Source organism: Siniperca chuatsi, linkage group LG6, assembly GCF_020085105.1.
Source record: "Siniperca chuatsi isolate FFG_IHB_CAS linkage group LG6, ASM2008510v1, whole genome shotgun sequence".
Classification (NCBI taxonomy): domain Eukaryota; kingdom Metazoa; phylum Chordata; class Actinopteri; order Centrarchiformes; family Sinipercidae; genus Siniperca; species Siniperca chuatsi.
Window position 1 is genome coordinate 4043103 of NC_058047.1, and position 26362 is coordinate 4069464.

At 39.8% G+C, this 26362-nt stretch overlaps 2 protein-coding genes across 4 annotated transcripts in view; both read right to left on the bottom strand.

The window, feature by feature from the left end:
• The window catches only part of gmds (GDP-mannose 4,6-dehydratase), a 173713-nt gene extending 167991 nt beyond the window's left edge, over nt 1–5722 (bottom strand). Inside the window, exon 1 of the mRNA XM_044201037.1 lies at nt 5444–5722. Within this exon, the coding sequence (XP_044056972.1) occupies nt 5444–5542 (99 nt within the window). The 5' untranslated portion in view covers nt 5543–5722. The remainder of the gene's footprint in view (nt 1–5443) is intronic.
• Nucleotides 5723–9836: 4114 nt separating this feature from the next.
• mylk4b (myosin light chain kinase family, member 4b) overlaps nt 9837–26362 on the bottom strand; it is a 34291-nt gene continuing 17765 nt past the window's right edge. For 2 of the 3 annotated variants that reach the window (XM_044200258.1, XM_044200259.1), the window contains 12 exons: nt 17478–17559; nt 16708–17128; nt 16238–16467; nt 15524–15629; nt 14888–14981; nt 13514–13623; nt 13254–13395; nt 12703–12773; nt 12462–12590; nt 12149–12380; nt 11424–11472; nt 9837–11294 (listed from right to left, as the gene is read on the bottom strand). In XM_044200258.1, the coding sequence (XP_044056193.1) occupies nt 11284–11294; nt 11424–11472; nt 12149–12380; nt 12462–12590; nt 12703–12773; nt 13254–13395; nt 13514–13623; nt 14888–14981; nt 15524–15629; nt 16238–16467; nt 16708–17128; nt 17478–17559 (1677 nt within the window). In that variant the 3' untranslated portion in view covers nt 9837–11283. Of the gene's footprint in view, nt 11295–11423; nt 11473–12148; nt 12381–12461; nt 12591–12702; nt 12774–13253; nt 13396–13513; nt 13624–14887; nt 14982–15523; nt 15630–16237; nt 16468–16707; nt 17129–17477; nt 17560–18925; nt 19695–26362 lie in introns of those variants that run through there. The other variant, XM_044200257.1, reaches the window with a different exon arrangement.

Sequence of the window (26362 nt, forward strand, 5' to 3'; positions counted from 1 at the left end):
ATAGTGTAATGGTATTGTAACCGAGCATCCTGGGTACGCCTAACTGTATAAACTTAATAAGGACTTTAGTGGATCGTAACATTTCGGTTATGGAATTAATCTGCAGATGCTCCGGTTCAAGATGAGACCAAACTTTTGCAATTTATGCAGTTCACTTGTTGACTGTTGAATTAATTCAGCTTTTCACCACAAACTGCAGCTGAACTTACATCTCTTCCTGTCTAACTACAAATGACCAGACTTTCATACATTCAGAGGCGGAATCAGCCTTGAAGGAGCCATCAGCAGCCATTATGAGCAACAGAGGAGATGTGTGCACAGATTCTTAGCTTTATGATTATTATTGCTGGCACTCGCTCAGATTCTATCCTGTGCTGCTAACAGTGGAGTCAGTGGAAAGAGGCGAAGAAGGAATGAGAGAAGTGTTTCAAACGCCAACAAAGGATGAAGAAAAGAGGCTTGCAGGATGAGCATCAAACAGTTCAAGGGGTCGTATCGCAGTGATGCGTTGTTTTCCCAACCAGAGGAGCTCAAGAAAGAAGTGTGAACTTCAAAGCCAAAATAAAGTTTTACTGTCGAACAGAGAGGCCGAACCTGTCCTCTTCATAACCCCGGATCATAAAACAGCACTATCAGCCAGAGCCCCTGCCTGGCTCTGCAGCTCTGTCTTGGCACTCAGGTGGTCTCCCATACCTCACAACCTCTCAGACCAATACTTCACACTGAGACAGCAGTCAGAGATATTCAGACTGAGCAGCGTGCTGCCCTGAAATTTATGAACAGTAGTTAGCCAGGCGATTTATGGCATCACTGTGACCCTGACACCCCGGCTAGTGACTTCTGAGATGGTCTATCCAGATGCCTGCCTGCTTGCCTCCTGCATGGACTCTCAGTATTCAACAGTACAGCCGTGACTGGCAGAATAAAAATGAATTAACACTGTTATTCTTTGTTTTCTGTTAAAGAAGGCAAGGGGAGAAGAAGCTTTGGAAAGTGCTGCTTGACAGAGGAATGTGAGAGGTTGAAAATGACTTTCCAAGACCTGTGATAGTTACCTTTACAGGGCTGTATTCTGGGAACGGTTAACTTTCACCTCATATGAAACATTCCCCAAGTCTCAGCTTATTCCCTGCTGCTTATTTGCTCTGATGGAAATCAACTCATAGAAACTGACAATGCCCTTACTACTACAAGTAAATTCAATTGCATTTATAAGTAATATATCAGATCAGAATGTCTGACAGATGCCTGAAAAATTGTTTTTATAAAACCATGAATTTTGTGGTCATCCTTAATAATGATTTAGGATTTATGCACATCCACAGAGAAACTTGTGATGAGGAATAATAATGCAATAGGATGGAAGATAAACTCTGGTGTACTAAGTATGGACTAAACAATAATTAACTTGAGGTTACCAATATCAATATTTGAGAGTTAAAAAAAAAACCTATATATTAAACTAAATACTTATTTTTTTCCCCCAGATAAAATAAGGATCTCTAAATTTGGGGTATAATTAAAGTTATGACAAATATATGTACTGAGGCAGCACATTTTTGAGTTAATAATAAACTTTATTATCAAAGATGACAGTCACAATAACTACATAATCAATTAAGTATAAAATAAAACTAAGTACATTAAGCTTGGATAAATAAAAATTGATCAAATATGCACAATCTAACCTATGAACAATTTTTTGCATATCTGTAAAAACGTATTGCATTTACTGGATCAACAGTATGAGATAAGCAAATATCAGATGATAATACTGACCACACTTAACTAAAAAAAGCTGTTATGAACCTCCTTACAAAAAACAATGTTTCATTCTCAGTCTCTAACCACAATACTGAATGGACTTACAATGGTGTGAAAAAGTGTTTGCCCCCTTCCTGATTTCTTATTTTTTTGCATGTTTGTCACACTCAAATGTTTCAGATCATCAAACAAATTTAAATATTAGTCAAAGATAACACAAGTAAACACAAAATGTAGTTTTTAAATGAAGGTTGTTATTATTAAGGGAAAACAAAATCCAAACCTACATGGCCCTGTGTGAAATAGTGATTGCCCCCTAAACCTAATAACTGGTTGGGCCACCCTTAGCAGCAACAACTGCAATCAAGTGCTTGCGATAACTTGCAATGAGTCTTTTACAGCGCTGTGGAGGAATTTTGGCCCATTCATCTTTTCAGAATTGTTGTAATTCAGCCACATTGGAGGGTTTTTGAGCATGAACTGTCTTTTTAAGGTCATGCCACAGCATCTCAATAGGATTCAGGGCAGGACTTTGACTAGGCCACTCCAAAGTCTTCATTTTGTTCTTCTTCAGCCATTCGGAGGTGGACTTGCTGGTGTGTTTTGGATCATTGTCCTGTTGCAGAACCCAAGTTCGCTTCAGCTTGAGGTCACGAACAGATAGCCAGACATTCTCCTTCAGGAGATTTTGGTAGACAGCAGAATTCATGGTTCCATTTATCACAGCAAGTCTTCCAGGTCCTGAAGCAGCAAAACAGCCCCAGACCATCACACTACCACCACCATATTTTACTGTTGGTATGATGTTCTTTTTCTGAAATGCGGTGTTACTTTTATGCCAGATGTAATGGAACACACACCTTCCAAAAAGTTCAACTTTGTTTAAATTTGTTTGAAGATCTGAAACATTTGAGTATGACAAACAAACAAATAAGAAATCAGGATGGGGGCAAACACGTTTTCGCACCACTGTAGGCATGTTTGACTTTCAGGTGTGAGTTTTTCATGACAGAATGAATTATGGGTCCTTGTCATAACCATGATGATAACACAACTTCCCAACCTCCAGGCAAAGAAACTACAACAAACAAAGCCATAAGAGTAACATGATAGAAAACATCCTTGGCAACATCATCACTCTAGTAGTGTCATTTAACCACTGACCCGTGTTGGTTTTATTCACTCTGTACACAAGCTAGCACTCCTCTCTGCCCATTGTCCAGATGTTTTGTTTGGGTTATGATCCTTTAGGTGAATGACACATTTAGAGTGCTGGGTGTTAAGCATGACAAATGTTTCACTCCACAGTAGCATCATGAAGTCAAACAGTAACTATTAATGTCATAGTGAAGTCAACCTGGTACCTGCCTTTCCATAGATCCTATACAGAATAAGACGCTTCCTCAATATTTTTTTACACAGCAACAGAATTGTGTCCGTAGCACAAAATATCAAAAATTGTCAAGTACTGAAAGTTAGCACTCTAGACTTGGTCAGACCTGATTTTGTTAATCTTATACTGTATATTGTTCAGTCAAAGTTCCTGTCTGGCTGTTCATGTAAAGATAAGATTTAAAACATTTCTCCATTGAAGGTGATGCCAAACTCAACAAATACAGTCCAAAATTTTACACAGAATATACATCACCACTTTACATCATCAAATTGGTTACTCTGACATCCAAACGTACATACACTGTCAAATTGTAATATCTTTATTCATTTTGGCCCACACATTCAGTCATTTTGGTCATGAGCAAACGGCCTCTGGAAGAAACTCTGAACAACAGCATCCCCTCTGCCACTGTATTCTCCTCGTAGGAGATTTATCTAACCTACACATTCCTACACAACTCAAACATGCTTATTGATTTAGAGCAACTATATCCAAAATTATTATATTAACAACGGATCAAATGACTATACCTGGATGTGAGATGTGTCGCTCGTAGAGATACCCACAGATAATTATCATCCAACACTACAGTTCCACTCAGAGCTTTATAGCGAGGTTCTGCTAAATCGTTTTTTATTTTTGGTTTGTTTGTTTTTTTGGTTCAACCTCATCGCTTTCATAGCAGCATTTTTGGTCGAAGCAGGCAGAAGTTTTCAGCAAAAAAGCTCTATAAAACCATATGGAATCTGTCCAGCATCAAACAGACAGACACACATCGCGACTAGCTGCTAAAGAACAAGATATTTCCCTCAGGAGTTGGTGGAGACAAACATGACTCTAAAAGAAAGCTAATATTTCTCTGTATCTGCTTGATATGAAAAATGTGCAATGTGTGCTAACAAGCTTGCCATATCAACTTAAAATGTGATAATATATAATGTTGTGTTCATAGTTTGTTTCTGCTGCCATCAAATTATTGCAGGTTTAACCACTGGAAAGAAGACTGTAAATTTGAACTGGTGGGACCGGACTAAAATATTCATTATGCATTGGTTTTATTAACTCACAGAACATTCCAATTTTGAAAAACTAACAGCAACTATGCAAAATAAACTTAAAGTATACGAAGATGTGCAAAGTTAGGTACCAATAGAAGTATCTTTATCGGGTACAGAAACTGATACCCAGCCTGGTTCACACAATACCAGATTAAACAGTAGCTGTAGGACATGAGCAATAAAATACAGTACTGTATAGAATGACTTCAAATAGTCTTCCATGGGAGAAATCATCTATTGTATTGTTACCGTATTGTTGGACTTGAAGGAAGAAGGCAGGGTAGATCAGAGTCTTGACTTCACTCACTGAATGTACAGTATGTATTATAAAACTGGATTAAAAAACCAAATGTTGCAGCCTTTGTAAGAGACATTTTAAGCAGTTAGTTTGAATTTAGTTTACTGTTCAGCAAGGCAGCAAATACATCTGTCGTTTTCTACATTAGCTCTTATCATGTTATCATTCCACAAATTTCTGTTTTCCAAATTAATAATTCTGAGCAAGCTGCAAGCTAACAAACTTGACTATTGACGTTTTTGTTGCACACCTGTGAAGAGTTTGGTCTCATAAAATCCAAAATAGTGGAACACTATGGATGAGGATGACATCAAATCACACACAACTACAAAAAATGTCAACGATAACACAAAAAAGTCTTATAAAAGACTTATTTCCACTGTGGTCTTTGATGTAAAGATGGCAGAGATTCAGGAGTGCAGGTGACAATGAGACATCATACTCTCAACAAACCTATATCATCATGAAATAACTCCACTAATAGACTGATTACTGAGGGAGCACTATGCTAAAGTTCATGTCCTCTAAAAACCTGCTTGCCCGGCTGTTTGGTGTCGATGAGCTGCTACACAAGGGACTTCAATGGAAAAACATCACTACATGGAAAGGTGGCTATCCTGAGAACTTCCTTGCAGTGGGAGCAGGTGTTTGAGATCCTACGAGGAGAAATTATTTCGTCTGGGGACAACATTCATCTTCCCTTCTGACATTAAATAGAAACAATAAAAGTTAATTTTGGTGGGACAACAGTTTGAGGGACAACTTCAGTTTAATTTAGCTAACTTCAGTCAGTATAAGAGATGAATAACTGCAACCATACCTCAAACGCCAGAGGCAATTACGAGCAAGGAGACGTTAGGATGTTTTTAAATGCAACTCGTTCATTAATTCATTCAGTGTAACTAGATGCTGCTGGGGTGACGTTACCTGTCCTGTGATGCCGGTGATAACAGCCACCTTCCTTGCCTTCCTCGGCTCTCCGTTCACCGCGGAGCTAACGGTAGCAGGCTCGGAGCACTGGGCCATCTCTGACCGGCTGGATGTTTACAGTTTGCTGCCAAACTGACCCACAAAACCGACAAAAACCCCGTCTGTGTGTTTACGATGTGAGTAACAACGAGCCTCCTCAGCATCCGTAAACCAAACACCGCTGCAAACTGCAGTACGTAGCAGGAAGCGGCCGTGACACCAGCCAATGGGAAGAGAGCATGTAGGAGCAGCGGAGGAGACTTCATTAAAGAGGGCACATCCTCTGAGAGAGCTGGAGGTCGTCAGTTACAGCGCCACCTAAAGGATGGAGGGAGAAATGCCTTTTGTTTCGCTGCCAGAGGTTGTTTTGTGTGGCGATATGTTATTAAGCAGCCTAGTATATCTAAAAAAAAAAATAATGTTTTGAAGATTTCATTGCTATTTGTTGGAAATGTGGGCCATTACTCAGAGACCTGGGCATACTTGTATTGTGAAAATCAGTGCTACAGTGAAACAGTGCAATTTTTTTTTAACATTTTTGCTATTCTTTCATGAGACAGCCAATTGCATTTACTTGAAATAAAAATATCTGGCACATGTATCCCATGATTGTCTATAATAAAATGTATTTTGATGCAGATGTAGATATTTTATATTATAAATCATCAAATGAGGAGGAAATTGCAGCCTTGGCGGAGATATACGTTTTTCATTGTTTTGAGTGCTTCATGATCATTCATGATTACACTTTTGGTATGAAATCAATTGGCCTTGTTGTTGTTTCTTTTTAAGGTTCTATTACTGACCAAAATCTATACTAATCTATAATCTTACATTTTCAAAATCACAGCAGCAGTGTGTCTCTTCTGGCTCTGGATGAAGCAAAAACACTTATTGACATTCTGTACATCTAATAGTGTGTGAAATTATGTGTGAACCAAAACAGTGAGGGTGGAGTAACAGAGGTCCCTAATGCCTCAATAACAACTGAAGAGTTCCTTTCTAAAATAAGTATCCTCTATCATCAGTCACTATAGACCCAGAGTAAAACTACTATCTTTGAACATTGATACAGCTGCATAAACTATGCATACAACATAAGCAAAGAAGTGTAATCCAAGGATCAAAATCAGTTTAATTTACCACTGGGAATGTATTCTCAACTTTCACACATGGGGTAAATTTCTGTAAATACATTTTCATCAATCCCAGAGCTGCCGCAGACAACATGGACTTATTTAAGCAACAGAAGTCAGAATTACAAATGATTACATAAGAAAATGTATTAAAACTACATGCAAGTCTCACATGCCACTCACATGCAAAGCCATACTCTGGGTTTAATTGAACTGTTGCAGGCCTACACACAGGAAGAAGCAGAAAAAACAAACATGCACTGAGAAATCAATCTCCAATAGCAACAATGCTGACGTGGGCTGAGAGGACATTTCTCTGTGTGTGCTTGTGTTCGGGTGTGTGCGCATACACTGAAACATTTCTAAATATGTAGTCCTTTTTACAGCTGCATTGTCAAAACCCAATTTTAAAAAATGCACCATAAAACATAATGACCCTGACAACTTTTGTGTAAATGTGGTTCAGTAAACATCCTGGTCAAACAACACAGAGTCTGTTGGTTTCATATTTTAAGGAACAAGTATAATACCTCCTCTCTCACAGAACCGTAGCTTTAACTTTAGTAAAGATCCCAAGATTTCTAAGAACACCAAATATGTCAGCTTGAAACATGGAAAAATGTGTGCATAATGATAAAAAGGGCGATGTTGCCATTTGCTGCAATGCTGACATGTCTTGGGTTTGCCAATCAAGCAAACTGCAAGTATCATAGCATTAAGTGTTGTAAGAACCAAATACAGAATATACCGCACATGATACTCTTATAAAGTGTGGCAAAATGTGTTTTTCTAACTTTATTTCAGGGGAAATTTAAGAGGAAAAACTGGGTTTGAGTAGTTACATTTGTTACAGAATTGACCCGTCAGTATGCCAAAATAAACCCAATTTCAGGAGCAGAACATGATAGATCGACCCTGACAGAGGAATTCATTTCACATCACTTGAGACACTGTCTTAACAGGAGCGATCAAACACTCAGAGCAACTCCTAATCTCTTATTATTCTTGAACATTTGAGTGTGTATCACAACATCTGCTCCAGCTGAGAGTGTCAGTAGCGCTGTGAAAGCAATCTCTCACTGCTCAACTTCCCAGAGTGCACAACATGATGGGAGGTGTGATTTTATTACAGTTTAAAGTAAACATCATTGTATAAAAAGAAAAAAAAACAAGTGGCTGGGGCCCTGAGAAGCACAGCAGTCTGCTCATCCAGCCTGCCTGATCAAAAGAGAACAACACACAGCTCCAGTATAGCTCAGGGCTCTTCTTCTCTTCTCTTGTTTGGACGGCAGGTGTCTCGCTGTGTGTTTCGAGGTATTTGACTCACACTGTGTGGGCACTGCTGTGCAGAAACCTTCATTCATCACACGTGTTCTGTGCATGTGGGAACACTAAAGAGTGCAGGGTTAAGTTCAGCTGCGAGAATATGAGGGGATGGATGGTCACTCTCATAGAGCAGCTAGCAATCAACCCAGTAGTTACACTTTTGTTCTTCAGAAAGATCCAAGTTGATGTCCCCCATGGCATTCACCCGCCCATTCTGAAGTGTCCATGAGCCAGATTGAATCCACAAACAAACTGAGGAAAGAAAAATGACTCCCTTGCTTCTTTTCTTTGTGCAAAACTGAGTCCCACAACTGACACTGACAGAGACTGAGAAAATCTGCAGTTGCCGTTTTAAGCTCTAGCACAACCTGCTGTTTCTCATTGTCTTGAACTTCTGACGACAGTGCTGTAAATTTGTACTCGTACGTGTACAAACGTGTGTTTACATGAGTGACGAATTAAAGGAAAAACCACAATAAATGAATGATGAAACAACAAATGCAGATGCTATGCTATTTCAGAGCTGATCGGGCCCAGTTGACCTTAATTGTGGATCGAGATGGCAAAAGGAAAAGGATCTGAGTAAGTTCATAAAATATTTGCGTCCTGATGGGAGTGGTCTCTTTCAGGGTGACAAGGCCATCATCCACAGGGCACAGAGCTCAGCCTAATTGATCAACTATTGGATATATGTTTTATTATTCCACATGAATGCACCTGGCAGATGCTGATTGTCTGTGTTCACAGGGAGTGACCAATGTCACATGCATATACTCTGTATAGGCTATGCGGGGGAGGTTGACAAACCAAGACACAGGGCACCAGCAAACATTAAAAAGCAGGAGAGTGACAGAGGATTCATTACGCCTATCTGCATATGTGCAAGTATAAGTGCTCAAATGATGAATATCCTTGCGTGCCATTATCTATGCTCCTTATTCCGTTACTACTGAACTGTCTCTGTGTATTTTACTGAAACTTCTGGAAGACAGAAATGAAGAGATCTTGGAGATTTAATTGAGATGAGGTTGTGAAATTATTTATGTTAACTAAATAAATTTTGGTTGGAGCTGGAGCTTTGCTCTTCTCTTCCTGTTCCCAGAGCCCCTCACTTGCTTCAAAGGTTTTATATTATTTTGACCCAATTTAGCTGTATTCTCTTTGTTACGCTCTCCTTTTCTCTCCCAAACAAAATCCCTCACTGTGCACAGAGAGGTTTGTGTTTTTTCAGGTGAATGATACTGAGGGGACATAGTTGGATCTCAGTTGTTAAATGAAGTTTGGATTCTCAACAGCTGACTGAGTGAAGTGACGATGAACCCTCCAGCCGCTGCAGCTCCAACAGTGTTGCATTAATCACTGGACATCCAGTCATTAATACAAAGATTCAAACAGAACATTCTCATGATGAGTCAAATCAAATCATTAAATGTACTTAAATAATTTTCTGTCAGTTCTTCTTGTACAGTTCTTGACATTTTAAATGATTGTGTAAGGACAAAGTACAGGCAGGAATTGTGTCTAATACTGCTCTTCCTGACTTACAGCTGTGATGAATGTCTAAGATGATTATGCCCATTATTTTTTTTCATTTTCCACTTTTATTCTTGAGGCAAGATGCCCATACAGGAAGTCTTATCATTTCCTATGGAATGTGATTTCCAAATATTTGTTTTCCTGCTTTACCAATTCATGTCACACAGATTTGATCTTTTCTTCTTTTCTTCAAGGCTCCTGTAGAATGCTGATTTGACATGCAGAGATATGAAACATAAGCTACCTAATACATACTTTAAAATGCAGATAGGCCTACATATTTATAATCTCAGTATGCATGTACAGTACATGTTTTCATATGTATTTACAAATTCACACAAATGGACACACAATTTTAATATTCAAGTCCTGTGTTTTTATTTTCAAAAAATACATTGTAAGAAACACTGCAAATGTTTTCTAGTGTGCCTTATTTATTTGCTTATTTATATTCTACATTTATTTATGTCTCATCGTTATAGAAGAAAACTTGAAAAATGTATCATAAATTCAAATAAACACGTATTCAAAATCACAAAGCTTTTCCATTTCCAAATGGAACAGGCAACAACCGAGTGACGAATATTCATCCACCTTTCCATCTCTTAGAAAGAATGGGCCACTAAAGCACTGACTGATGTCTTCTGTGCTCTGCTGTTGGCTCTCCATCAAACTGAACTGTGCATTTACACATACAGTACAGTATGTGCATAACTAAGTGAAATCCTGTTTGTCTCCCCTGAAAAAAAAAATCCCATCTTGAATAAAAGCTTTGCACGTCAAGTACAGTCTGGTGTTGAACCAGTAAATAAATGAACATAAGAATCCACTTCAGTCATAAACATGAATCATTCATAGGTAGTATTCTGTTAGTCCTTATGCCTTCATGGAAGGTGAGAGGGCTACTCCAAACTGCCGAAGCAAAGGTGAGCTAGTGGCATGAACGCATCCAGAAAGCAATCCAGTCTACAGTGAAAATGTACCAGAAATGTGGGCTGAATATGGCACGAAGCAGGAAGCATTCAGTCATTGAGATATTCCCTCACTTTTCAGGGGAATGAGAGTATGCAGTTTTGTGTTATATACAAAATAAATTAATGTGGTGTGACTTCAACTTCAGCTAAGTTCTACATGTATTTTACCTTATGTTCAAGAAAGAAAAACATTTTTATAAGACTTGTAAATTAAAAGAAAGAAAAAATATGTATTCACAAAAATATATTATTTAAATAATAGAATTCAGTCTATATTTTGTTTAAAGTTGTTTGCTAAATCTTGAAGAAATAGGCCCAAAAGTGCAAAGCATGCAACTAACCAGGACAACATGACAAACCGATCACTGTCAGAGAGAGAATAACAGTGTCTGTTTGATGCTAAATGGCTGATTTTTAGTTTTTCTTTACCTTTTCAGTGATAAACATGGAAGTTGTAGAAGTGACAAGTAATTCAGGCTTTTAGTCTATTTTGGATTCACCATTGAGATACAGGTGGTTCTTTTACCTTGGCAGCTACAGTAACTACACACCACCATAGAGATAGAGTCCTCTCTGCTTCAGTATGAAGTTATGTGCTCTACAGGACGGGTAACCATGCTAGCAGATGGTTTGGGCTTTGAAGGCAGCATTAAAAAAAGTCCGTTTTTTTCCTGTGGGCCTAACACTAGTCAGGTCAGAACTACAAGCTGCGGTGCTAAGCTAACACAAAGATGCGAGTAGTTATCCAGTAGCCATACAGGTACAGCAGCATTGGTCCAGTGTTGGGCTCTGGGGCCCTACATTGTCGAAAGGCATGCTGAGGGCCTCACGGTGTTTCTAGGAGGGAAACAGAAAAAAATTTGATTTCAGGTTTTAAGTTCATAAGTAGCCAGATGGTGAAGAATACTTAAGACTGAGAAATGAATCACCGTTATATATTGGCTAACGGGAAAATATTCATCTTACCTGTCTGGCTCTCTGGAGGAGGAGCATGTGTGGAGTGGCACTTGTTTTTCTGCAATGAGAGAGGATCCACTGAATTAGTACATTGGAGCAAATACCTGTATGAACATTGGTTTGTGTGCCCATCTATTAGTACCTTTTTAATAATAATTTTAATAACTTTCACTGTGTTTTGTCACACATATTGTTCCGCAGGTCAAGGATGACCTTCCATGCTTATATCTGTAACTTTTTGCAAATGAACCATATAAACTGAAACACCCCTGAGACGTGGTGGATACATTAACACACCAGTTCCAAACATACACTCAATGAGATTTATGGAGTCATTTCAAAAAGCAATTCTAAATAGATTATTATTTAAATGATGCCCTATAAATTCAACGTTGGTGGTGTCCTGGTGGCCTAGGGGTCTAAGACACTGACCGTGCATCTCAACGTCCCTTGTTCAAGGGCCCCCATCTCTCTCACCACACTAATTTCCTGTTCCTCCACTGAAGTCAAAAATGTCCCCAAAAATACTTTTAAAAAAAAAGGAATTATGAATTTTAAAATGGAAGCGCAACATTTTTAAAAAGGTTTTTAAATTTGACTTTTTATGAAGCAATTTGCAAATGTGTCTGCCTATCATATTCCATCTCATAATCATTTGTCATGTTCAGCGCTCTGACCACAACTGTTCCAAAAGTACATTATTGTGGTCTTAAATACAAAGCGCAGGTCATTACCTTCAGATTTAGTCGATAGTGCAGACTCTGGTCTGACAGCCAGGGGTGTCTGAGGGACTCTGCTGCGCTCATCCTCCAGCTCTTGCTCTTCACCAGCAGACGGGTGATGAAGTCTTTGGCCTCGTCAGAGATGTCTGTGAACTCCTCCTCCTCAAAGTTCCACTGACAGGCCAGGATGTTGTTCAGTGTCTCATTGTCGTCATCCCCCAGAAAAGGAGACAAGCCACTGAGTCTGGACCAAGAGGAAACACAGGTCAGGGATCCTACTGTGTGACTTTTTATATGTATGTGTGAATGAGCGTTCGCAACTCACAGCATGTAAGTGATGACGCCGAGGCTCCACATGTCTGTGGGGAATGAAACAAACTCATAGTTGATGACTTCAGGAGCTAAAAATTCAGGTGTTCCAAAGTTGACCCTCAGCTTCTCCCTGGGCTTATACCTGACACAGACACAAGAGCAGAAGCATAAGAGACATATCTGTGCCTGAGGTAGTCCTGTAATGAAAGGTGAGATGACAAAGGTTTTAACTGTAAATAGATGATGAAGTTTACCTCCTAGCCAGGCCAAAGTCAATGATTTTAATCTTGTTAGTAGCTCTGCTGACACAAAGAATGTTCTCTGGCTGAAAAATAACAAAAGAGAAGGATTACAATCACAATTCAGTGTGCTGTTTTTTAGACAAATTCCTCCATCTGGGATGGACATAGCCAAGAGAAATAGTCATTAAAACAAGAAAGAAAGCATTGTTTGCAAACATTCTTTAACGCTGAAGCATCCTGTCGTCGAAAAGGAGATTTCTTATGGCTTTTGAAAGCCTTAACAATTGTTTCACTGTGTTTAATCCCAGCAAGGGGCTGCAGTGGAGCATTTACAGCAGTTTAACATAACTAAAAAGTGAGATAGAGTAATACACAAATAGAGTATAAATAATAGAAAACAACATTTTAGTTAGGTTTGGGCTGAAAAAGAGTAAACCTTAAAATGGGGAACAGAGTGCATGGCAAAGAGAAAACTGGTATATAAATCAATATGACAGTAAAATGAGAAAAATGAGAGAGATTTCACTGACTGTGAGAATACAAGATTGAAGATTGAAGCTTACCTTGAGGTCAAGATGTAGGATGTACATCTTATGCATGTACTGCAGCCCTTCACAGATCTGCCGTATAAACAGCACAGTGTCCAGCTCTGTCAGGTTGTAGTTCTCATCAATGATGCGGTCAAACAGCTCCCCTCCCTCCACACTACGACACAAAGGGAAGCACACACACAATTACGGCAAGAAAAAGATTGTAACTTTGTTGTATTGATATATGAGAACACATACTGCACACCCACATGCATGCAGGTACCCGGACTTACAATTCCATGACCAGGATGATGTCATGGCGCGACTCAAATGCGGCGTACAGCTGGATGAGGTTGGCATGGTTCAGTTGGTTCATCACCTGGATCTCATTCCTCACCACCTCCTGAGAGACAGACAGACCAGGACAGAAACACATACAAGTCAATTAACACACATACAATACAGAAGGGGTAAACACACAAAGTGTTAGTAAACCATAGAAGACTGGTAAACTGGGAAAATGTACGGAAGTTTATTAACGACAAAACTGTTAGCCAAGCAAAAAAACTACAAGTCAAGATTTGAGAGAGTGCATGCAATTAGGAGAGCAACCAGAGATGAGTAGTACTGGTAACGTCAGGCTGGTACCCAGTGTTATCCATCACCTTTTTAAAATTTGTGGAAAAGCTGAAAGGATCTGAATCAAGCACCTTGATGCATCATGGACAAAATGCAATGATCTAAGGCCTGAAATGAGCTGTACCGTCACCCTTTGCAACTTTTGTGCAACTCCTGTGTAAAATAGTTGTTTGGAGTTTTATTTAACTCCACATTTCCTCTTTTCACTTTTATAAGAAGAGATAGACGTCTCACTGTTTTCTGATCTACTCTCCTTTGTCAAGCAATCAGACCAGTAATGAAGGCCATTATTGTGTGAGCTACTGTTAATACAAACCGATTTCTCGCAGTAAATACTTTCCACAGACAAGCTACTGGAATTCATTTATTATGAAGTGTAGTTACCAGCTACATTAGACTCGATTCAGACATTTTTAGCTCTTTTTTAAGGTAACAAATCAGCGGGTTTCAGGGGGATGAGTTGAAAAAGAGGTAGCTGGATAAATGAAGATCTGCAGGCATCAGGTGCTTGTTGCAGTTTGGGCAGCTTTTTTTAGGCCGTACCGTATCACAGGCTCTAATCCATGCACACTATATGCAAATTTGACAAAAAATACAGACAGACAGACAGACAGACAGACAGGCAGGATTTGCCAACAAAGTCAGTTTTGTCACGGATGATCACAGACAGCAACATGAGCCAGCCAAGGATTTGGCTGTGTTTGGTGGGCTTTTGGTTGGCTTTGAGCTTTTTGAATATCTGAGATGATAATGTAACCACAGAGCTATGCTCGGACTTCTGACCTCTCTCACATCACTTTCGGATGATCCAGAGCAAGAAAGACACAATGAGGCTGACAAATTGCCACATGCCCACACCCTCTGGGCTGTTGAGCTGCATCTATTTTTAAAATGTAATCCTTTATGGTGTTTAGCAATGATAAAAGTAACCATCTATTAAACTGTCTGGGGAAACAGGCACCCCAGTGCCATTGCTGAACATGTATTCTGTTTCGTTTTCAGGGTTCACTGGCCGATCATTACTGCACCTTCTCTTTCTGGCTCCTGGCTTTGATGATCTTGGCAGCCAACATCAAACCAGACGAGTTCTCCATGCACTTGTGGACTTGTCCAAAACGTCCCCTAATGAAAGAAAAGCAAACACATGGATGAGTCAAACACATACGTGAATACTAGAGGCGGAGTAGAAGAAGTACCATGCTAGAAACTGCACTTTATGAACCAAACAATAATTGATTATTTGTAAATAAATAAATAACTCAACAACAACAACAATTAATTGCAACTCTTATATAAATACATCATCATCATGAGCTCCTTCAGTCACACAGTAATTAGGGCTATATACTAATGTCACTAATTTGAGAAATGTGCTTGCGTGTTGAGGGGTAATCTCCACTTCGACAGGCAGGATTTAGCACTAGTCCATTACATCAGAGAGGCCCGCTATTTCGCAAGTGCCCCCCGAGGGTCACAATCATGTGCCCTTCAGGGGGCAAAAAAAAGGTCTTGGAAAAAACTATTAGGCATCCCTTCACATGATGTTAGATCCTCTGTTATTTCATTAGAGAGGGCCGATGTGTTAAAGTGTCTGTGGCTGTAACTGAGTGAAATGAAAATAAACTCTTGAGAGCTGGGTATTCAGTGGTTCTGTTTTTACTCACCCTCCCAGGACCTCGTCTCTGTTGATAGTGTAATAGGTGGCTATCTGATGGGGTTTGGGAGTCACAATGCGGTGATCAAAAGGTGCTAACGGTGGAGGGCTTGAGTCTGAAAAAAACATAGAGAAAGAAATACAGACAAAATAATGAAAAGAAGAGTTTGCTGTTGCTGAAAACAGAGTATGAAACACAGACAGAGGCATTGCCCCCCAGAAACAAAGTAGATCAAAATAGCAGCATGCCAATGTTTCATTATCTACTCTGCCAACTGTGCCAACTGACATGTTAGTGACGCTTGAACAGACATGGTGTTATGACATTGGATCTGCTTCAAAGTCTGAGGAACGAAAAGTTAAATGTCACCAACTAACAAGTTGGTTCTACATGGAGAGCCTGAATATGGCACAAAAGTGGATTCATGCCAAACAGGATTTTGGAGGTCAGGAGTCCTACATGCATCTTGTATGGATAAAATGTGTTTTTTGCCTGCGTCAGTCACAACAACATTTTGACATTGATTTTTCAAACTTGAGCCAAGGTCTAAATTTCAAGATAAAAGTTGATGTAGTCACTAATCAACTAATCATTATTCTGGCAAAATATTTCTGCACCTGAAAATTGGAAATTACACATGAAATCAAGTGTTCTCAATGGGAGTCACAGTCCAGTTTTCTTGATTAGTTTCTCATTCATTCATGCACTGTAAAAATGTCTCACCAATAATAAATTCCTTCACTGTCGACTCTCCCTCCCTCCCTTCCTCTTCCACCTCTGTCTTTACTTTGTCAGATTTAGAGGCCTGTGGCTTGCCCCCCTCCACCACCTGCCCATCAGCATTTTCCACTTTACTGTCTTCCACTCTGCTTTTTTTAAGGTCGTCCTTCTCCAGTTCTTCTTCTGTGACACGGCGTTTGCTGCAAGTGGCCGCATCGCCGACCTCCTCAGAGCTACACATGTTAATAAAAGAGAACAGTGAGCATGTGAATATTCTATTTTATTTAATTTTGTTTTATTTTTCTTCTCATTCTCCCAAAGAATTTACTCTTCACTGACTTATGTGACTTGCATAAATAAATAAAAAATAAGAAATAAAAATAAATTCAACATTGACACAGTTATATTGTCCAATGTGCTGTCTAGTGACAGAAATTATAGCATAAGGATGCATTGTGATTGGCTAGAAATACCTTTCCTGTGGCAGGAGAGAGGTCTTGCAGATATCTGAATTTGACGCCTCTTCTGCCTCTCCATTTGGCTTTTTCCTCCCATCATCCTCCACGTTTCCAGCCTGTTCTGGACTAACATCTTCTGCCTTTTCCTCCCCTTCCTCTGACTCTGAGTCCTCAAAGACATCTCCCTCCTCCTCCTCATCATCCTCCTCCTCCTCCTCTTTCTCTGTAGTTGCCTTCTTCCTCTCCTTTGACTGGGCGGCAGAGGTGTGTGGTCCGTCCAGGATCAGCTCTGCTGGCTCCTGTCTTCTTCCTCCACTTCCCCTGTTCTGCCCCCTCTGATTGTCAGCCTCTAATTTTCCATGGGAATGCTCAGTATTCTGCCTGTTGAGCTTTTCCACCTGTTCCTGCAGCACGGGCTCATTCAGCGAGGATGTGTCTGATGTGAGAAAAACAAAGTAAATGACCATAAGTGATTATAGCCACACTGTATGGACGTTTTATTGCTATTACATTCAAACTTCTAAATTGTAGTTTTCAATGGGTTTTGATATGGATAAAATTCACTCATGATGAATACTAGCATATGCAATATTTTTAACCACACTCTAAGGACGGCAGTTAAGAGTCCATATTACAGCTATACAGATAAACTGACCACACCAATGTATCGCCCAATATTATCTTATTACAGTATTACAGGATCATCAAAGAACAAAGATGCTGTGCACGTCTCTGCATAAACTCAGGTGATTGGAGGTAAAGGGTTATTTCCTGTTTCAGCCTACCTGCTGTGTCCTGAGGTTTCCTCTTCTTCTGGGCCTTCAAGCCCTTTAGGCTCAGTTTGGCTTTATCCTTGTCATCCTTTGCCTTGTAGAAAGAAGAAACAAAGATCAAGCATTAGCTGATGGATCCACAAAGTGACAGACATGGACAAAACTTGAACCAGGTTTAAAAGTCCAAACTCTGGCATGAGGTCTTCTATTTCTTTTTCACTTGTCAAAGTGGTCAAAAGTAATCTAGATTTGTGGAGCAAGGAGTCTGATTTCTGATGGGAACAGCATAGTCATATATGTGTTTCCATTTGAACAATAGTCAGACAGCAAGCCAAAGTGTTTGTTAGTGTTGGTAGGATTTCCGTCGTGACTCAAGTATGATGTTCTGGGGGCCGAATGCCTCCTCCGGGAGAAAGAGGAAAGGTCACATATCATCTGTAGCTAACATGCCGCACAACACAGGAAATTGTTTCATTCACACTTTCCCACATATACTATACAGTGATTAAAGAACATAATACAAGGGGAATATCAATAAAAGACATTATTTTCTATGCATGACACTTTTTTACAGAAAAGAAGTTCAGGTGATCACGTGACGTCTGACAGAGGCTGTCTGGTGTAATAAATCTGTTGGCTTAACCACAAGCCCATTCCTAAAAACAGCTTCTGAATCAGCAGAATTCAAGTATGTAAGATATTCTGTCTCACACACAAACATTCAGATAAACATGCACAATGTAATGAAGACTATGTGTGCTTCCTACAAGGACGCCAGCCCATCTAATCAATCAATGCAGTAATGTCGGAACCAGCCAGACAAGTGCTAAACTGATCCTGTGCAGCTGCAGTCTAACCCACTACTGATAAAGACAAGACAAGATAACCAGTCTGACTCTAATCATTTACACCTCAGAGGCAAATGGCAGTCATTGCTGAACGAAGGAAAATTACTTAACATTACAGACACCGACATGTTGAAGCAGAGCTAATAATAGATTTACAAGGAGCCATATCAGAACTAAGAGGAATGAACAGAAGCTTTAAATGCCGAGAAGGAAATACAAAACCTGTTAAGAGCCATTTGAAGATGTACTGAATGTATTTTACCTACAAAATCTTCAGGTTTTAGAGCCAGAGCTAGAGCTTTTTATATTATTATTATTCATATGATTCCATCAAGAGGATGCCATTTGTAACCTTTCAGACAGCACTTAATGCATGTGCCGCAATGATCACAATGCAATTAGACCTCTCACTATGTTGCCATTAATGACACAGCACACAGTAATAGAACCACTATGGGAACATTGCACTGCATCCTCTTCAAAGTACTCTATGTTGGAGATGAGAATAGAAAACAGATGACAGACAACTAGATGGAAAAACGTAGATTTTGAGGCTGTTTTGGGCCACTTCTTGCTGGAAAACCTTGCTTGCAATGTTCTCAAACCTCTCACCTTCTTGTTAGCCTTGATTCCAGACTGTTTAAACAGCAGCTCCACCAGCCTGGAGCTCTTCACCACCTCCCCAATGAAGCTGATCACCTGATGGGTGCCCTCCACCAGCTTCTCCACCCCTTCCAGCCTGCGTCCCTGACTCTCCATCCGCTCGCTGGTTCTCTCCACGGCTCCACGCAGCTCCCTGCACACCGCAACGCCTGACCCACGTCTCCCCCCATGGCCCTCTTCACGCATAGATGCCAGATCCTGACCCATACCCCTGACATCCTGAGACAAGCCATCTAGCTGGGTCAAGACAGTCTGCTGCATGTTGAGCAAGCGCTCCATCTGAGAGCTCAGGGAGTCCATTCGGCTCTCCACGCAGCGTAGGGCGGCATCATGAGGGGAGGAAGATGATGATGAAGATGAAGAAGCTTGGGACTTGTCTGATCCATTAAGAGAGAGTTTCCTTCCACCAGGCTTCTGACCATGAAGAGGGTTTGGATCATAGACTTTGGCTAAAGAGTTGACGAGGCTGGAGCTCATGACTGATTTTCAGCAGACCTCCTCACAAATGGCAAAAACTTTTCACTCACTAATTAAGTCCATTCACTTTCATGTAGGTTCAATGGAAACGACAACAAAAAACATATTACCAAGACAAAGCTACAAGCATAATAATAGATGTGGAGGGAGAACTAAGATCTCTCCCTCAACACTGCACCACAGAGTTGAGGTTTAAGAATAGCAAATGGCTGTCCTCCAAATTAAAGTGCAGCCCCCTGTGGACGTCAGGGACTGAATGGCCAGTGATAAGAGCTGAGGGCTCGGGTGTACAGTTGGGGATTGATGTGGGTTAGGGGGAGATTCTGGAGAGGATCGCTATGTGACATTTGAGACACTTCAAAAGCCCTTCAGTCAGGTGTCAGAATCCCAAGAATCTGGGACTGAAACATGACGCCGTAAAAAGTAAAAAACCGAAAAGACAAACAAATAAAATGTACAGCCAATAAAAAAGAACACCAAATCTGACAATTAAGAACTCGTGCAACGTTTCAGTAGATGAAGTAGTATGAGTACACAATATATTTTGCACAACATGGATCTTATTTTCAGATTCAATACGAAAGTATATAGTTTTCACATTGTTCCACAATAGGAAGTAGGGTGACAGGTGCAAGCGTGTGCAAGGTCTCAAAAAATGTATTAACTATTTGGATCCCTGTTAAAGACACAAGCATTGTGGGTATTTCGGAACCTCGTCAAATGCGACACGGTTCTCATAACTGATTTGTTTTTACCCAGAGGATGTGTCAACAGAAAGTTGCACAATTGTCACAAATTCCCAGGATCGAGACATTCTCACAAAGTATAATTTGTCAAATTCAAATGTTAAGCTACCAAATCACTCACTTTGTTGAATAATTTTGTGAATGAATTTTTATTTTATGCCAAAGATAACTAGATCACTAACCCCAAGCTCAAAAACTTATAGTATACGTATAGTATTCAAGTTGTATATATATATATATATATATATATATATATATATATATATACATACGTTTAAACGTGCTTGTAAAAAAACTTGACTTGACATATTATACACACACACACACACACACACACACACACACACACACACGGGCGTAGCACTAGCAGAGCACTAAATATTTTTTTAATTTATGAACGATTCTCTGTTTGCGGCTTGCAGCTCTCTCTCTCTCTCACTTGTTTACTGTCCCTTCACAAAAAACAGTGTCAGGGGATGTCCATGGTTCTGAAACAACAGCTAAGCAATAGTCACGTGTATCTCTGCCAATAATGTTGTTGTTTAGCAGAGGGGCAAAAAATATAACTGAGGGGGCAAAGTCCCCTTAAGACCCCTCATGGCACCGGGCCTGCCCTGTATATATGTTCTTATGTATTTTGTTTTAACACTGGTAATTATCCGTTCTTTCTAATATTGTTGCTCATATAAAATTCTTTCTATTACTAAGAAACATTGTTTTCATGCTGAACGTTGTATTTAAAGCTCACTGAATCTATCACATTTTGCAAAGATGAAAAAATTTAGTTAAGGAAATTTGAAGAAGATTGGTTTCATATGGGGTCGGAAAGAGCCTGCAAGGTTCCCAATGTAGGCTCGCTGTCCACGCAACGTGAGGGACAAGACAACGGAAGAAAACAGGAAACAGGTGATACCACTGACACCTTAGAACTGTTTATACAGAGGAGAAGAGGATTGTACGAGAGGAAACTTACTGCACGTGTTGTTGCTGAGAATTAAAGAGGACGAACTAACACAGATGCACACATGGGTACGACACATAAGACACAACCGATTGACACTTATTGAGACGTGTCTGACTGTGCACATTGAACTAAAACTTTTCCACGTCTCAGCACAGTGCTATCTGGAGTAGGCAGGGTGACAAAGCGCCGGCGCCTATATACTGGCACTCATCTGTCAACACCGGAAAAACCTGACCTATACTCTGTCCCTCACACTGTTCCCAGTACAGACAGCTCGTCAGCTGTCAAGTTAAACACTCATATCCCCAGTGCCAATTTACCAGTTAAGGTGAGAATGAAAGAGGACATTGTGCAAATGCAGAATAGAGTGCATCCTGTGGAAATACACGTTCCTTCACTGAACGGACAAAAGAGATCACAGTAACCTGGTTTGTAAACATTAATACAACGCCTGTATTTGTCAGAGTTTGACAAACAGCACTGCAACTGCTATATACAAAAGCTATCCAGGGATTTAAAGGGCCACCTCACCCAAAATTAGCCTATTTAGTTTCCCTCTTTACGACAAAGGAAGAAACTTCCCACATTGAGGTATGTGGATTACTGCAAGTAAACGTGTAATTTTATTTAGAAAAGATGTGATTAAATATGTATTATATATCATATGAGTTTTTTCAAGTGTCAATTTTTGCAATTTCAGCACCATAAACTAAATGCCACAATCAAAAGCACTACCAGGACGGATAGCCCTAAATAAGCTTTTTATTGTGTTTTGAGTGGACTGTCCCTTTTATTGCTCTGCAAACTTGTCCACAAAATACAACGCACAGACATGAAAAAGACTTATTTCTAATTGGCTGGCAGGACTCCTCAAACATGACCATTGTAAATTATTTGGTCACTTGGGGATAGTGGATTAAGCTATAAACACAACATTCACACTTTATAAAGTTTTTATGCCAAACTTGTGAGTCAGCAGTTGCCTATTCACACATCCAGCAGACACAATGCAACATTAGCATTCGGTTGGAGCCATGGAAGTCCACTATTCACTCTCCTTTTAGCTCTGATTTGGTCTTCAACAACTCCTGAGGGAAATATCTTACTCTGTAGCTGCTAAATGCTCCACTATGTTCACCGCCTAACGTCGCTAACTTTGTTTGTCGTTGCCGTTTTAAGAGCTTTTTCACTGAAAACAAATGGCCGCTGCTGCTGTAAACGAGACTGATGACGAGCAGTGAGACTAAATCAAAACAGTAAAGTTGTGGGACGTATAACCAAAACAGTGAGCTGAAAGACGTTAATACGCTCTGTAGAGCTGAGAGGAACTGCAGAGCTGGGTGACAATTCTCTGAGTGTTGTCTCTACAAGTGACTTTCACATGACAGTCATTTGATCCATTGTTAATATAAAAATATTGACTAGTGCAGCTTTAAACACTGTATTCCCTATTGTCAAGTTCTTCACTTCAACCTCATCCACTATTTTCTTACATAGGACTCATCATGCATTAGGCTATTGCTTACACCACAAACACTAGATAAGGTGTCTGATTGAAGACAGATATTAGGATGACTAAAGCAATCCAGTAAAATAGATGCTACAAACAGGGATGAGGAGAGGAGCAGGTTCGTGGTTGATTGGTCTGGGTCTGGTGTTGACGGCAGTGGGAGGTGTAACTGTACCCTGTTGGACAATCTCTGACATGCCCAGTCAGAAAAGGTTACATGGTAAGATGAGAGCCAGTGTGGTACAGAAGCACTGTTTAGGAATGAGACTGACGCAGCCTTGCCACCCTCACCACATATAGAGTTACTCAGCAGGAAGACACATACAGTTCATAATGCTCATTCTAGTGCCACAGACTGTCCAGTAATCGAATATCACTCCAGTGCAATGGCTTAAACCAGTTTTAGCCCAGAGCCACAATAATAGACTGTGTCCACATTCTAAATACCGTAGCTTGGCAAGCAAAAGCTGAAATGAAGGCAGAAGTAGAAAATAATGAAGTACATTTACGCAAGTAAAGTACACATTTTGCAGAAAAGGAATGTGCTTCTGTCATGTCTTTTATAGAAATTAAACAGTGTGTTGGCTTCATTATTTTTACAAAATATTTTCAAACTGCAAAATATTAAGATAACATGCAGTCGACTGAAATCTTGAATAATGCACATTCACTCAGAGTGAATTTGATCCATTTTGGGGGAATGAAGACTCATGAGCTGAACCTGCACCTACACCTCAAATGAGACAGACAATCAGGAGTGCCTAGTTATAGACTAGACATTTTGGGCCACCTGACAGCTCAGTGACAGCTCTCTGATCTCTGGCATGTTCCAGGGCCCTGGTCCAGCTCTGGGGCCCCTGAATCATCCAGGGTTTCCCCCCAAATGGCATCCCTGCCCACAAAGCATTTACCATACCAGCATCATGACTCGCCCCACACAGCCTTACTGAGACCAAAACGAATTGCATTCAAATAACTGCATTCAAAGGGTCCTTGTCAACTTACAAAGCCTGTGATTCTCCAAGTTCACCACCAGCGGGTTTCACTTGAATGGCCAACAAACTGCTAAATGCTCAGTGGTACACTCAGGTGTGAGTTGTGATGCACTTCAACACGTGAAGGACGACTGGAATGCACCGAACCTAAATATATTCTTCTACTTTCTTTTCTCTATCATAATATGTCTTTAACTGCCTGTGTATTATAATGATTAACAACATATACAGAAACGATCTCAGTTTATGCAAGGCTTTTATTTATTTAATTTTTTGCGCTTGGTTTGTAAACATTAATACAACGCCTGAATTTATCAAGAGCTTGACAAACAGCACTGCAACTGCTATATACTAAAGCTAACCAGGGATTTAAAGAGCCACCTCACCCAAAATTAGCCTATTCACTGAAAACTGTTTCCCTCTTTACGACAAAAGGAAGAAACTTCCCACATTGAGGTATGTGGATTACTGCAAGTAAACATATAATTTTATTTAGAAAATATGTTGCTGCAATTTCAGCACCATAAACTAAATGCCACAATCTCATCAAAAGCACTACCTGGACGGATAGCCCTAAAATAAGCTTTTTATTGTGTTTTGAATGGACTGTCCCTTTTATTGCTCTGCACACAAAATACAACGCACAGACATGAAAAAGACTTATTTCTAATTGGCTGGCAGGACTCCTCAAACATGATCATTGTAAATTAGAGAGCAAAGTGTTATTTATTTTATTTTTTTGGCATTTTGCTTTATTTTGACAGTACAGTAGAGAGAGACAGGAAAGACAGGGGGAGAGAGAGAGGGGATGACATGCAGCAAAGGGCCCGGGCTCGAACCTGGGCCACTGCGGTAAGGACCTTGATACGTGGTACGCACTCTGCCAGGTGAGCTACCGGGACGCCCCTGTATGCAAGGCTTTTATTATTTACATTTTCTAGTAGCTTTTTCAATCATGCGATGAACAGTATTTACTTGTGACAGCTGACTTGTGACGCCATGTTTTTATAGCTGTACTATTATATGAAATGGAAATATTCAACATGTCTTACACAATCTATTTATGCACATTTTCCCATAATTCACCCTGACAGATTTAGAATCTTTGGAAACCTTGGCATCATGACTAGAATTCAAATAAAGTTATGTGGGTTTGAACAGTGCTTGATATTGCAATATGAAATGTCATTGATGGAATCACTGGGAGGTTTTGCAGGGTTGAAGAGGTAATGTCAAATTTGTCTTTTTATGGCGTATAATTCCAAGGGTGCTTTTTCCATCGTTGTTAGAGGACGGATGTCTGGCTAGTACATGACAATGGAAAGAAGGTTACACATTATCTCTGGAGCTCCACCTGCTGCTTTTCTATCTGACAAACCTGTGTCACCACTGGCTGATGACAGTCTGTACTTTCACAGTGCAGCTGCTGCGATAACATTCATTCAGCTCTCAGACAGACATTCCTTTCATGGTGCTGTATGACGTCAGAGCAATGTGTTTATATATGTGTTTGTGTTGGGAGGGCGATTTGGCCCAGCCTGTAAATATGTTACATAAGCCACAGAAGTATGTGCACAGACCGCTAAATATACAAACCAACTTCCCTCGGTTATTGTGAGTTTGCTGCTCTCTGTCAATGTAAACATGGATGCATTCTGGATAATTCTGTATAGTTTATTATTCTGTGCTAGTACTTCAAGATAGGTCACATGGTTGCCTTGTGGTGCTGCCATGTAGTGTTTGAAATTTTCACATGCAGCCCATTTTGTGATGTCAGACTACATTGGTCAACAAATTCATTTGAGGATACTCCTCCCACATTGAAAACCAAATCCACCAAAACTAAAAATAGACAAATAAAAGATAGATGTTAAAATAAATGCATACATGAATGCATAAATAAAAGTGTGTGAAATTGATAAATTAAACAAGAATAAAATATTATCCATTACTGTATTTATGTAATCATTGTTTACTCTGTTCATAATTGTCTATATTTGTTTATTTCCTTTATTTTCCTTTTCAGCTGTGCATGTGTGTTTGTGTTGTATGCTCTCACTAATGTTTTGTTGATTTAGTAAGCTTTTTTTCAAAATTTGCATAGTAAATTGGTCAATATGTGCAACACATGAGGGGCCTGCACTGCATACAGTAATATAGCTTTGACAACAATAAGGCCAACATGATGATCCTTGTAATAGACCACCTAGGTCAAATTGCAAAAAATTAAAAATCTAGTTGCTTGTTTTGCTAAAATGTCAGCAGCAATGTAAAGTGTATATGATTAGGAGTAAATCAGATAAAACATATGGTGTTAAATTATAAGGAAGGTGCATTTCTGTCTTGCTACCACTGGATGGCAGGAGAGGACCACAGACGGATGACTCCTCTGAAGCAAACGATGACTACCTTGGATGAAATAGGAGAGCATTTTGTTGGAGGGTCACACCGAGCTGTTCTCTGGTTACCTTGAACCCCGACCTACTAACCCCTACACAAACACACACACACATACACACACACACACACACACACATACACACAAATCCAACTAGTCAATGTAAGATTTACAGTACATGGTGACAGATCAGACACAGGACATGCAGTCAAATATCAATTTGACTGCCAGTTGTGACACTAAATAACACTTCCCATTACTGCTTACCATTTTTAATACTCTACACCATTGTGTTT